The following is a 14513-nucleotide window of genomic DNA, read 5'->3' on the forward strand; positions in this document are numbered from 1 at the left end:
AAAAAAAAAAAAAAAAAAAAAAAAAAAAAAAAAAAAAAAAACACCCAATATGCTTAATCTCATCGTTCGTTTTATTTTTATTTTATTTTGTTTTTTTTTTTTACTATTTATTTTATATACTCGCTTTCAAATTTCAATTAAGAGAATATATTAATGCCAATAGCCTTATAAATCAACCAAAACCTTTTGATATTTTCAATGGAGACATAAAATTTAAATCCCCTCATTCCCATAACTGAAGAATAAGGCCTATGTTAGTGGATTTAGATGTGAGAGGTAGAGATAGAGGGCTGATTAGGGAATGTGCTACAAAATGCAAACAGTTGTAAGAAACAAAGCATGATAAGTGAGTGTTAAACTCGGGATTTTTTGTAAACTTAAAAATGGATAGAATATTTAGATCCAACTCATCAGTCAGCTCCCGATCAAGTATACCTCCTGATAATCCCTGATATTATCAATGAAGAAAATTATTCTGTTGAAGAAGAAAGCTGCTTAAACTTTAATAAATGGACTATTCCTAAAATTAATGTTAATGCAATTTATAAAACAAGCTGTCTCAATTCTACTTTTAAAACTGAATTTAATGTTAAGACCATCAAACGGGCTTATGCCATATCTAGAGTTCACGAGAAATGTTGTTTGTTTAACAAGAAATCTATTCATGATTTTCTTACTAAAGGATATAGATTCTTGCATATTGGATCTGTTCAAGTTGCTGTTAAGCCATTAACTCGTAATAGTGTTAATGATTCAATGTTGGATACATTTACGTGATGCTAGATTTAGAAAATTCGAAACTAGCATACTTGGTATGATTCAGTCATCTTCGTTTAATGGCCCTTTTCATTTTGATTGTTTCTAATTTAAATCTTGCTTTAGATGATCGTCATAGTGCTAAAGCTTTAACTTTAAATATCCTAACTTCTGGTTATGATATGGATGAAGGTCAGAAGGTGCTAAACTTCTTGCTATTGTTTATTATGTTTAATATAAATTGTTAAAAACCAATTTAAATCCTCATGCTAGAATTCAACATTCCGGTTATAAAACCTTACTAATTATGAGTTCTACCCCGAATGCTAAAATTTTACCGGTGGTTTTCGGCATGCTGTGGCAAAAGGCGTGCCACGTGTGGGCGGTGAGTGGTGTCCGGGCTCCTCTCTCTCTACTATAGTAGCATGAATTGAACTGTCCTTTTATTGTTAAGTACAAACGGTGTTAGAACTTCGAATAATTTAAGGGTTAATTGATATTTTAAAAAGTTCAGGGCTTAGCTCCTTTACTTGGAAGTTAAGGTTTAATAGAATATTTAATGATATATAAGTCATGGAATCCGCTGTAGCACATTGGTGATTCTATTGATTGAATCCGGGTTCAAATGTCGGTAGCGGAAAAATCATTTGTTTTTGTATTTATTTATTTGGTCAATGCATGAAAATTGAAATCTTCTCATTGGGCTTGCATTTATTAGAAAACCTAATATGAGGAGTTAAAACCTTTCGGTATCATATTAATGCATGCTCTTTAGTTGCCATGCTTTTCCTATTTCTTGTTTGTAACATGTGGGGGATTGTTGGTATGGATGTGTGTTCCAAACACTTTTTATTATTATTTATTTTTTGACCATTGGGCATTTATGAGTAAAATAGCCGTTAGACAATAATGGACAATATAGTCGTTGGGCTTTTATGAGTTATTAGTAATCAATAACTATAGATCATTATTGTCAAATGGATAGCCTATATAATACCCATCATCACACCCTTTCCTATAAGATATATTTTACCATGCTATATTTAGATATACACAATTCTATTTTCTTTCTCTTCCACATATTTTTCTACAATTTATATTTGTTCTAAGGAAAAACAATAGAGGGTTGTTCTTGAACCTTCATGAGTGGAAGTGTGTCCATCATAAAAATTGACACTGTAGTCTAATCTTGGGGAATGTTTGGTCAAGACAACCAGTCGCACCAAGTTTTACTCCAGGTGGCATGAATCAACCTTTAAAGACAATACTTTTGCAATGTGATTCCTTAACACTGTGAGATTGTTCATATATATATATATATATTGTTCTTGCTGATTTAAATTCTAGATAAAATACTTGTGATATTATTTGTTGTATCAAAACTTGTTTATTCACTAAAGTATTTCCAACATAACACACAAATGACATGGGTATTTATATGATACATAAACAGAATATGCATAGATGCAAATCTTTCTTCCATAAGTAGAGACACAAGTTTTCCTCATTCATGTCAGTAAGTTACGTATTTTGAAACTAATGAGTACTTGAGTTTATAAAACTTGAGTTATACGTGGCATTTTATATTTTTTTAATTCTAGGTCAGCGGGTGCCATTATGGCAGATTTTTATGGAACTCAATTTTCATAAACTCGAGTTACGGGTCAAACTTGAGTTTCCTAAACTTGAGTTTAAAAAAGATGGTAGATTGCAAAATATTTTCCAAATAGTGGTAGATTGTTAATTTCTCTAAACAATGGTATTTGGCCATTTTTGCCTCGAAATCAATGAAATAGTATTGTCTTTGAAGGTACAATGATATTGTATCAAGTGGATTTTGCCAAATAATGGTATTTGGCCATTTTGGCCTCAGAATCAATAAAATAGTATTGTCTTTGAAGGTACAATGATGCTGTATCAAGTGGGAAGTGGGTCGTGGATTTTTAGCAGCAACAATAGTTGGGACTTGTTCTTTTTCTGCCAGATATTATAATCCAGCATATGTCACTGTGCCAAGAGCCTCAAATTGTGCTTTTTTATTATCAATCCTAGGATGTTGTTGTGTGTGTTCTATGAAATCATTTGTTGGTTTTTTGATAAGTTTAATGCAATTCTACTATTTCTATCAAAAAAAAAAAAAAAAAGAGAAAAAGAAAAAGAAAAAGAAAAAACCATAAAAGCCCACTTTTATATCTTAAAATGAGTCCTGCTAATATGCCCCATATTACGCTCCACAATTTTATTGAGGAGGTTTCAAAGGAATTCAAAGACAAAGATGAAAAGATTTTACCGGTGGTTTCCAGCATGCCACGTGTGGGCAGCGAGCAATGGCAGGGCTCCTCTCTTCACTATCTCTACTGTAATAGCATGACCTGAACTGTCCTTTTATTGTTAAGTACAAACGGTGTTAGAACTTATAATAATTTGGGGGTTAATTGATATTTTAAAAAGTTCAGGGCTTAGCTCCTTTACTTGGAAGTTAAGGTTTAATAGAATATTTAATAGTAAATAAGACATGAAATCCGCTGTAGCATATTGGTAATTCCATCGAATCAATCGATTGAATCCGCCAGGCAGCGGAAAAATAATTTTTGCTGTTTTTTTTATTGGGTCAATACATTAGAATTGCCATCTTCTCATTGGGCCTACATTTATTAGAAAGCCCAATATGAGTAAAAACCTTTCAGTACTATATTGATGCATGCTTTCTTTAGTTACTTGCCTTTTCTATTTTGTGTTTGTAATATGTGGGGGATTGTTAGTGTGGGTGTGTATTCCAAAAACTTTTTTATTATTATTTATTTTCAGGCCGTTGGGAATTTTGAGTAAAATAGCCGTTGAATAATAATGAATAATATAGCCATTGGGTTTTTATGGGTTATTGGTAACCAATAACTATAGATCATTATTGTCATGAATAACCTATATAATACCCATCATCACACCATTTCCTATAGGATATATTTTACCATGCTATATTTAGATATACACAATTCTATTCTCTTTCTTTCCCACATATTTATTTACAATTTATATTTAATAGAGAGTAGTTCTTAAACCTTCGTGAGTGGAAGTGCATCCATCACAAAGGTTAACACTAGAGTCTAATCTTTGGAGGTTGTTTGGCCAAGAGAACCAGTCGTATTGTTTTACTCTGGGTGGCACGAATCAACCTTTAGAGACAACACTTTCGCAACATGATTCCTTAGCACTGTGAGATTGTTCTTATATTTACATATATATATATATATATATATTGTTCTTGCTTATTTGCATTCTAGATAAAATACTTGATATATTATTTGTTGTATCAAAACTTGTTTATTCACTAAAATATTTCCAACATAACACACAAATGAGATGGGCATTTATATAGCACATAAACAGAATAGGCACAAATGCAAGTCTTTCTTCCACAAGTAGAGACACAAGTTTTCATCATTCATGTCAGTGAGTTACATATTTTGAAATTAATGAGTACTCAAGTTTATAAAACTCGAGTTATACATGACATTTTATATTTTTTAATTCCAAGTCAGCGGGTGCCATTGTAGCAGATTTTTACGAAACTCAATTTCATAAACTCGAGTTACGGGTCAAACTCGAGTTTCGAAAAAGTGGTAGATTGCTAAATATTTTATAAACAGTGGTAGGTTGTTAAATATTTCACTAAATAATGGTATTTGCCATTTTTGCCTCAGAATCAATGAAATCGTATTGTCTTTGAAGGTACAATGATATTGTATCAAGTAGATTTTGCCAAATAATGGTATTTGGCCATTGTGGCCTCGGAATCAATGAAATAGTATTGTCTTTGAAGGTACAATGAGACTGTATCAAGTGGGAAGTGGGTAATGGATTTTCAATTGCAACAACAGTTGGGACATGTTCTTCTTTTGCGAGATATTATAACCCATCATATGTCACTATGTCAAGAGCCTCAAATTGTGTTTTTTTATTTTATTTTATTTTATTATTATTATCAATCCTAGGATGTTGTTGTGTGTGTTCTATGAAATCATCTGTTGGTTTTTTGATAATTTTGATGCAATTAAACTATTTCTATATAAAAAAAAAGGGAAAAAAACCATAAAAACCCACTTTTATATCTTAAAATGTGTCCAACCGATATGTCCCATATTAAAATCCACAATTTTATTGGGGAGGTTTCAAAAGAATTGAAAGACAAATACAAATTTTTTTACAAGTGGCTTCTGGCGTGCTGTGGCAAAAGGTTTGCCGAGTGTGGGTGGTGAGCGGTGGCCGGGCTCCTTTCTTTCTCTATCTCTACTGCAATAGTGTGAACTTTAGAACTTAAAGAGTAATTTGGTGGTTAATTGATATTTTAAAAAGTTCAGGAGAAAGCTCATTTACTTGGAATTTGAGGTTTAATAAAATATTTCATAATAAAAAAGACATGAAATTTGCTATAGCACATTGGTAATTCCAATGAATCTATTGATATGAATCCTGGTTCAAACCCCGGCAGCGGAAAAATCATTTTTGCTGTTTTTTTTTATTAGTTCAATGCATTAGAATAGGCATCTTCTCATTGGGCTCACATTTATTAGAAAACCCAATATGAGTTAAAATATTTTGGTACCATATTGATGCATGCTTTCTTTAGTTGCCTGCCTTTCCTATTTCATTAAGATTCTTTGAGGAAGAAAAAGTTACCCATATTCTCTAGAAGATTCTGAAAAACAAATGCTACTAGATTAAACACTATCAGGATTCCGGAGTGGTGCAGAACTACCATTTAAACTTCAGACCAGAATGCCTAAAAGTAATGTTACCAACAATCTTACAGGAATAACTCAACAAATAATGTTTTACAATTTTTCCATTTCAAAAGGAAAATAATTATCGGTTGAGGAGGGAGAAGAAGATTGTATTTTAGAAATATTTGTACCTTGAATAATAGTCATTGTTGAAACAAAACAGTGTTGTTGACAAATTAATTTCAGATTAACTTTGTAACCTCACAAATATGAATATTTTATTTACATAACATCTCCTGCCAATTCATTACAAGAGCAAATAAAAAACACAAGTTACAGCAACACAATAAAAAAAGGCTTATGGTGGTTCATGTTACAGCTTAACAGATGATGTTGGTGGGTGATGTGAGTCTACAACTGCAGCAGTGGCTAATAAAGGTGGGACTGCCGACAATGGTGAAAATCATAACTTGGTTTTATGGAATGAATAAGAATGATAATGTTTCAGTCGAGAGTGTGATTGTCATCGAGTCCAATGGTTGTAGTGGTAGCTAAGGGAATGCAAATATAGTATAATTTGTGTCTCTGACTCAATTCAATCTGAGCCAGATCACTTTTTGAAAAGTATTCTGCACCAAATTTTACAAAAGATAAGGTGAAATGAAACCATTTTCTCCTATTTTTCTTCCTTTGTATTATCAATTTTCACTAATTGTAAGTGGCTATGTTTTGTAGTTGCACATCCCACTTGGAAAATGAATTCATTTATGATAATGACTCAACAGTAAATAAAATAACTGTTGGTAATAGTGTGTTTGATATTAATATTATTGGTCCACATTCTTAAGTATAAAAGCCTCTTAAATTTATGGATTTCATACATGGTATTAGGTACTTGATTCAATTCTTGTAGACCCCAAGTTGCACTAGAAGCGGGCCAACAATAAATATCAAGTATACTAGTACCTACCCCTAACAGCAAACCTGCCCAACTACCTTGAATGGAATGCAATCCTAACACATGGAGAACAGAAAAATTAACTGAATCTAGGTGGTCACAAAGACTTGGATCAGAGACATTAAGAACAAACAGGCTGTTAACTTAGTTCCCTTTAATTCAAGTGGGTCATTTTTCAGTCTTAAGAAAATAAAAGCACAAAGAGGTAGTTGGCCTGGATTTTCATAATTTGCAAAATCCATTAACTACCACAATTTAAAGAATCATACATTCTGTTTCCCCAAAACCCAGGCAGTTGGCAAGTTCTTAACCTACTATATTCTCTCCCATTATTTACCATGGTAAAATCTATCACCATAATACACGATTCCACAATATAATTAGCCAAATAGCCCCATCCTGACAGGTTAGGAACCAAATTCCAAGCCCTATAACCATAATCACGGGTACTTATAAAAAAAAAGTCATAATCACTGGTAAAATATATCCAATCAAAATTTATGTGTACCAGCCCACAACAAAATGTCCCCAGAATAACCCATACAATAACTGTAAACTAACATATAGCTACTCAATAAGTAATACATGGTACTTTTTAGTACAATTCGTGAATGTATGTTTCTTGATTGGTACCAAATACTATTTTAAATTCCATGGCAGCATAGCTAAGTCAGTTTCTCCTTTGAATATTGTAACATTTTCATACTAATATCAAATAAGGAATTCATTATTAATCTTAATTCTGGCAAGCATTAGAAAGACCATACCTCTAGATCTTCTAGATTTAACTACTTTCCTGCATGAGGCCATACATGTTAGAAGGCTCCTTTTTCTGTCTCCAGATTGCAATCATTGCTCCGTTATCAATGCAATACCTGTCATCAGTAGCAAACAATCGTCCACCACGCTCTGAGCACATTGTTCTCATCATCTCCTGCAAATGCTCATTGCAACCAGCACCACCAACAATAAGAACATCTTTCGTGTCACAGTTTGCCATTGCCCATTCTGTAATCTCCACAAGCATTGCAAACACAGTTTCCTGAAACATATTACATATCAAAATATTACACATAATATATGTCAGAATAATATAAATAAAGTTCTTTTCGGATGTATAAGTAAAATAAAAGAGAGAAAACTTTATGGCCTAGTATATGGAACTTTAGAACAATCCCTCCCACAGAGGGTGAGTTTGCTTTTGAGAGGAAGAGAATTAAGGCAAAGAACTAACAAACATGATGATACAACACCCAATGATTGAGATATGAAGAATAGCTTAGTTCAAATAAAAAATAATTTATGACTCCAGTCTACTTGCAAGGAGTAACACAAGTCAGCAGGGGTGTACTCATTATTTTTTAGCTTCTCCGTAGCAGTGGCTTCAATATAGCTCAATATTCCACTAAAAGATACATCCATCCCTTTGACAACATAAGGAAGGTCTATAAATTGTTCTCCTTTCTTTGCAAGCTGGAGAAGGAAAAATAAAATAATATCAGGCATGTCAAGGCAGAAGCATTTGCGTCATACCCATTTGGTAAAGCAGTTTGAAATTGCACATTTTATAACTTTTTTTAAACGGTTTCTATCCTCCATAAAATAGAGTGAGGAAAAGCAAATCACAAGTGCAATTTCCAATAAAAAAAAGTTCATCTCCAGAAAAGGACCCACCTTGCATCACCTTGTAAATAAATAATTAATATTCTAGTATTTATTTATAAGGTGATGCAAGGTGGGTTCTAGTATAATTTATCAAAAAAAAAAAAAAAAAAATTGCAAGAGTCTCCTAATTATTAACAGGTAAACTTCTCAATACATCGCAAACACAGGACAAATTCTCATCTGCGCCATTAATCTTTTGATAAGTCATGTGCCATTAATCTATACCTGATGCTGATATAGCAACACCAATCAGTTAAAACCAGAGTAATCAAACCCTGTTGATAATGCATAGCGACACATTGTGCTGGAAATCCACTGGACACCCTGGAGAACATATAGGTTATGGCTATTATGGAATGAAGGCACTTAAAATAAATCTTCAAAGAAGAAGAAGAGAAACTCCATAAATGTAATATTAATATATTGTCGATCGAGATAAAGGATATCATGAATCATCAAAGTATTGACTACTCTCATTTAACATTAGATTGCACAAAGTGAGAACGCATTTCTCAATAAAAATCACATTGTTATTCTAGATAAACCAATTTGACCTTTTAAATTTTGGACACAATAAAGAAGGCACTTAAGTGTCCATACATATATCCTCCATAAATTAAAGTATTTTAAACAGTATAGTTTGCTGAGTTTAGTATGCATTATGATTAGCCTATGCAGATGCCAAAATGATAAGCACATTGCATTTTACGTTGTATGATCATCTAAAGCAAATAAGGATATAACTATATGTCTACACATTCAACAAGCATAAATTTTTTTTATTACCAAGTTAAATATGAACACGGTGGATCTTAAATCCATGGCCTAACCATTCACCTTGCTTTTATAAGGGAAGAAGGTGCCATTAACTGCATCAGACCAAAACAATGACCCTAAACTGCTTCAATTATTTCAATGTAAAATGTAACACATTCCCTCTTTTAGTTCCCTCTTTTTTGTTTTCTGTCACTGTTTATCTGGTTTGGAATCAATGAAATAGTATTGTCTTTGAAGGTACAATGATACTGTATCAAGTGGGTCATGGATTTTCAGTAGCAACAACAGCAGGGACATGTTCTTCTACTGCCAGATATTATAACCCAGCATATGTCACCGTGTCAAATTATGTTTTTTTATTATCAATCCTAGGATGTTGTTGTGTGTGCTCTGTGAAATCATCTGTTGGGTTTTTGATATTTTTAATGAAATTCAACTATTTCTACCCAAAAAAAATGGAAAATCATAAAGAAAGCTACTTTTATATCTTAAAATGTGCCCTGCCCATATGCCCATGTTACAATCCACAATTTTATTGAGGAGGAGGTTTCAAAAGAATAACAGATTTTACCGGTGGTTTCCGGCGTGCGGCGACGGAAGGCGTGGTTCCTCTCTCTCTCTTTCTACTGAACTGTCCTATGATTGTTAAGTACAAACGGTGTTAGAATAACAGCTTTTGTTAAGTACAAAACTGTTAACTGATTGTCCTTTGAACTGTCCCAATACTGTTGTGACTTTTATCATGGCTTCATCGTCTTCCTCTGCCTCTTCTACTGTCAACACCACTGCTTCTCCTTCTCCCACCACACTTACCACTATTCATCATCTGATCACTATCAAATTGACTCGTGACAACTGCCTACTGTGGAAAGCACAGATTGTTCCTTATCTCAAGGGGTAGCATCTCTATGGAACCACACTTGCTCCACCTCGGGTCATCACCGTTACAACTGACGGTGACATTCAAGCTCTTCAAAACCTCGAATTTCAGCATTGGCATTTGCAAGATCAAATGAAACTTCGTGCTATATTTTATCTCCTCTCTCTCTGAGAAGATTCTGACTCATGCTGTTGTGTGTGATTTGTGAATTCATCTGTTGGGTTTTTGATAATTTTAAAAAGGTCAGGCTTTGGCTCCTTTACTTGGACTTTAAGGTTTAATATAATTTTTAAATGACTAATATGACAAGAAATCCGCTGTAGCATTTGGGCTAATGAAAACAATACCGGTTGATTGAAAACCCGGGTTCAAATCCCGGCAGCGGAATTTTTTTTTTTTTTTTTTTGCTGATTTTTTATTGGGTCTATGCATGAGAATTGAGATCTTCTCGTTGGGACCGCACTTCTTACAAAACCCAATATGAATGGCCCATTTGATTTTTTATTTTTATTTTAAAAAATATATGTTCATTGCTTCAAAAAAAAAAAAAAATGTTCATAAATAAAATAATCTATGCCCATCAGAGTTATCAAACACATCCAATGTGCTCACTCTTTAGTGTTTGTTTGTTTGATTTTTTTTTTAATTATTTATTTTATATACTCGCTTTCAATTAAGAGAATATGTTAGCAGGGTCAACCCAACTTAATTTAGGGCCTAAGGCAAAAGATTTATGTAAGACCTTCTATATATAAATATTAATTAAATAAAATTATTTAATATTAATCAAATTGAGGCTAATTTGATGTGTTAAATACATAATTTAATGAATAATGGTATAATACTAACTAAAACTAAGGCTAATTTCATATAGAGAATTGAATATCATACTTGAAAAATAAAATTAACAAGAAGAAAAATATATATTATTTTTTAAAAAGAAAATTAATTGATGTGTGGCTTTGTAGTAGATTAGTTTACAAATATTATAGTTTCAAACTATTAGGGGAGATTAATCATCATTGATGATCTAACACATTTGCAATTTTTTTTAAAGCCTTGTTAGAAATAAAAAAGGAAAAATGCTAAAAGTATTACAAAATGTTCACAATATAATGTGACAATAACAGTGATTTGTGAGCTTCAATAATGTAATTAATGACTATTTAAAATACTTTTTTTTTGTGATTGGCAACATGTCAATTTGTAAATCTATAGTAAAATTTGTGATATCCCTAATATCACTAATAATAAAATGTGCACAACCATTTGAAAAATTCATATTTTTTTTATAAAATTTTTTGGCCTGTTACAATGGGATGGGGGACTTTTTCTTTGTAAAGGGTAAATATATATATTTTTTTTTGTGGTTGGGGCCTTGGGCCTAGGACTTGGGTGGGCCCTGCATGTTAGTGCTAATAAGAAAACAAACTTTCTACCTTAGAACTAACTAAAGAGAGGTTTTTAATTTGTAAAAAATGTGCTTAAGTGCTGTGTGTGAGTTTTAAAAAAGAAAATTAGGGTTTTAAAGAAGATGGGGGCCAAAAAATAACTCTCTCTAGTTAGCTTATTGATTAGAGACATAAGATGAGTATTTATAAATTAAAATTAGGATTTTGGGGCATTTTAATAGTCTTTGGACGTTCCTAAGGATCTAGGTGCCAGCCCACATCAAAGAATGATGTTTTGGGCCCTTAAAATGAAGTTTTAAAACCCAGAAAATTGGCCTGGGTACGCATGGTCAGGGCATGCGTACGTATACCCTAATTTCTGACAACTCTGATGGCCCGATTTCAAATGGTCATAACTCACTCAATATAAATCCAAATTAGGTAAAATTTGTGTTTAAATTGAAGCCTAGGATGTCTAATTTCCAATGAAACAAACATCACTCAAAATTTATTTGTGGATCAAAAGTTATGGTCAAAACAATGAGCAAATGTCATTTTTCAGAATTGTTTTCAACGCGATTTGAGCACTTTTAAGTTTTAATTACTTTCAAACTATTGTGAACTCTTTAATTACCCTTGGTTGACATATTTCAAGCTCATCATTGGGGTCGGAGACTAAAATTTATTAATGGGGTACAAAATGAGGAGTCTACAATAAAGAAGAAGAGATCTCTTCCATGTCTCCTACTGCTTCTGATTTTGCTACCCCCATTATTCATAGCCAATTAACTGTCATAAACACAACATTTAATCTCAATTTAGTTGCCTTACATGATGAATATAAATTTGCAAAAAATAAAGAGAAAAGAAAATGGTTCCATGCTGCTTTTGATGGAAACAAAAGGTCCTGTATAAAAAGAAAATGGACAGAAATGATGCATAATTTACAAAGACACATTTTATTTTTTGACTTTGTTGAAAACAACTATATTTCAAAAAACAGTATGAATATGGTATAAAAACCCAAAAAATCCAGTTTTCTTAAAAAAGACAAAACTATTGTTAGAACTAGCTACCCACCTCGAGGACATTACATAGCATAAGATAGTCTAGAGAGTATCTATAAAAAAATTACACACAAAAAGCAATAAAATTAGCAAATTCTATTTAGGGTACCCCTGTTAAATTAAGACCTATAACTATGGGCCATCCAAAGTGTAATCCAAGAAAAGAAAGCTTCAGTGATCCAAAACTATGTGATGATGTCGAAAATCATCAGTGAGCTATACGGTCCTTACGTGCTCAAGACAATACCTGCACAACACAAGAGAAGACCTTAGGAGAGTACCAGTGTGGTATCGACTAAATACCCTCTGAAGGTTAAGTTAGAGAATGTTCACAACTCTAGAGTACTGGAGCTAGGGGAAATTATGCGTACCTTGGTTTGTGAGGGCTTTGAGGTTTTTATAGTAGCATAGGGTTGACATTCGTTCCTTAGCGGAGAGGGTCTTTCCTTGTAAGGAAGATCCTTATTAATGCGCGTGTCTTGTGGGATCCTTTCCTTATAGGAATCCTCTTGATTAGGATTAATCGTGGAGCGTAAGATGTTTCCATACATACTTATACGTGGAGACCAAGCAAAGTCATGTTGGGTCTGTCAGGGGCTTTTCCCCCTGTCAGCTTCTTCCTGTCACCTTCCCAGGGTGCTCTTAGTCGTCAGGTCCCAAGTGACATCTTTTTGGAAGTGGAGCCGTTAGGTTAGGATCAATCTCGTCAATTTTGGCCTCATAAGGGCGTCACCTTTACTAAACGGAGTATGGCTGATGATTCTCCCCAAACCGACAGCTTTATCTAATGCAGATGATTAATAATGCTTCTTGAAATTACCCATATCAGTTGCCCCTTACTCCATAGCTCCGTCAGCTCTAGCTGACGGGTTATAGAGTTTAATTCATAGGTTTTTATTTATTTATTTATTTATTTATATGTTTTTGTTTATTCAGAAAAAGGAAGGGGCATTTATGGATGATTACTCGAGTAGCCATTATTAAATGCTAGAACATGTGGCACAAGCTAGTTGGCCCTGTTTTTGAGCGAGGGCGTTGCTTCGTCTTCCGTGCACTTTTCATCCTATATATACCTCACTTCCTCCTCTCATTCTCCTTATTTCAATCCTGACTGATTTTAAGAGAGGTAGTTCGTCACCTCACTTTCGTCAACTCGTTGATCTTGTCACACTTGTTGCCGTCATCTTACTGAGGTCGTCACTTCTTAAAGGACCGTCTACTTCATAAGTTTCATTTCCTTTTATTTCATTCAATCTTTTGTTCTCATTTTTCTAGTTGGTTGTTAATTATGTAGAGAGACCTGTTAGTTCTAGGTTCTTAGAATACCTCCGTCACTTGTAGGTGAATAGATGTCAAGACGTAGTGAAGTGACGAGTGAGCAGTCGTCAGTCTGTGAGGGAGTGGGCTACGACAAAGTGTTCCCGTCAAACCAAGGGCCCAAGGAGGGCTTGTCTTGGTTGTCAGAGAGAGAGCCGTTTGCCCAATCCCTTATTGATGAAAAGGAAGACTTTGATGAAGATGACGTAGAGGAAACAGAAGGAAAGGAGGATGACAAGGGTGAAGGAGAAAATTAGGGGGAGTTTGAGATAGAAAGTGACAAAGACGAGGGTGAGAGCGACGGGGTACCTTTTGTGGAGGGGAGCTCAAGAAGCCCAGGGGACGGTCACTCTCGTCCCTTCATTCTCCCCAAAATTTGGACTGTTAATGACTTTAAGCCGATGATGACAGCCAAAGTCTTCAACAACTTAAGGGCTCATTACCAAATCCCTGATCATATCCCAATCTGTCAGCTTGGGAAGCTTGAGAAGTGCTACTCCAGGAAGACCGCGGATGTCGGCATGTATGATGCCATGTCTGCAGGGTTGAGATTGTCACTGATGGGCCTACACCGCCAGTTGGCCAATTTTTTAAGATTGTCCATCAGCCAAATTGCTCCTAATGCTTGGAGAATATTTATTGGAGCTAAGATTTTGTGGGGTCGTCTTAGTGGCGGGAACCGTCAGCTAAATCTTGACGAGTTTTTTTTTGTTATAGACCCCAACACATTATCTCATCCAAGGGATATACCATTTTGCAGTAAGGAAGAATGAGCTTAAGTTGGTATTAGACATGCTTGATTCCAATAGGAATTGGAAGGGCAGATATTTTTTTGTTCAATGGACAGATTGGGTGTGCCATCCAAAAAAGTGAGTGACGATGCCTTATGGATTTGATAATACTTGGGGTATCATTAAGGATTCAAGTTTAGTACCGTCTACATCTCCCTCTATTTTTATTTATTTGTTTCAATTTCTTAAC

At 33.9% G+C, this 14513-nt stretch overlaps 1 protein-coding gene across 1 annotated transcript; it reads right to left on the reverse strand.

Annotated features, from left to right (window-relative positions):
- Positions 1-7219: 7219 nt before the first annotated feature.
- Positions 7220-12766, reverse strand: LOC136063891 (uncharacterized). Its single transcript, XM_065764894.1, has 4 exons — positions 12587-12766; positions 8326-8331; positions 7753-7908; positions 7220-7477 (listed from the first exon to the last, which is right to left on the reverse strand). Exons 1-4 carry the CDS (start codon positions 12764-12766, stop codon positions 7220-7222), a joined length of 600 nt encoding a protein of 199 aa, XP_065620966.1.
- Positions 12767-14513: the final 1747 nt, after the last annotated feature.

Source organism: Quercus suber, unplaced genomic scaffold, assembly GCF_002906115.3.
Source record: "Quercus suber isolate HL8 unplaced genomic scaffold, Cork oak 2.0 scaffold_591, whole genome shotgun sequence".
Classification (NCBI taxonomy): Eukaryota; Viridiplantae; Streptophyta; class Magnoliopsida; order Fagales; family Fagaceae; genus Quercus; species Quercus suber.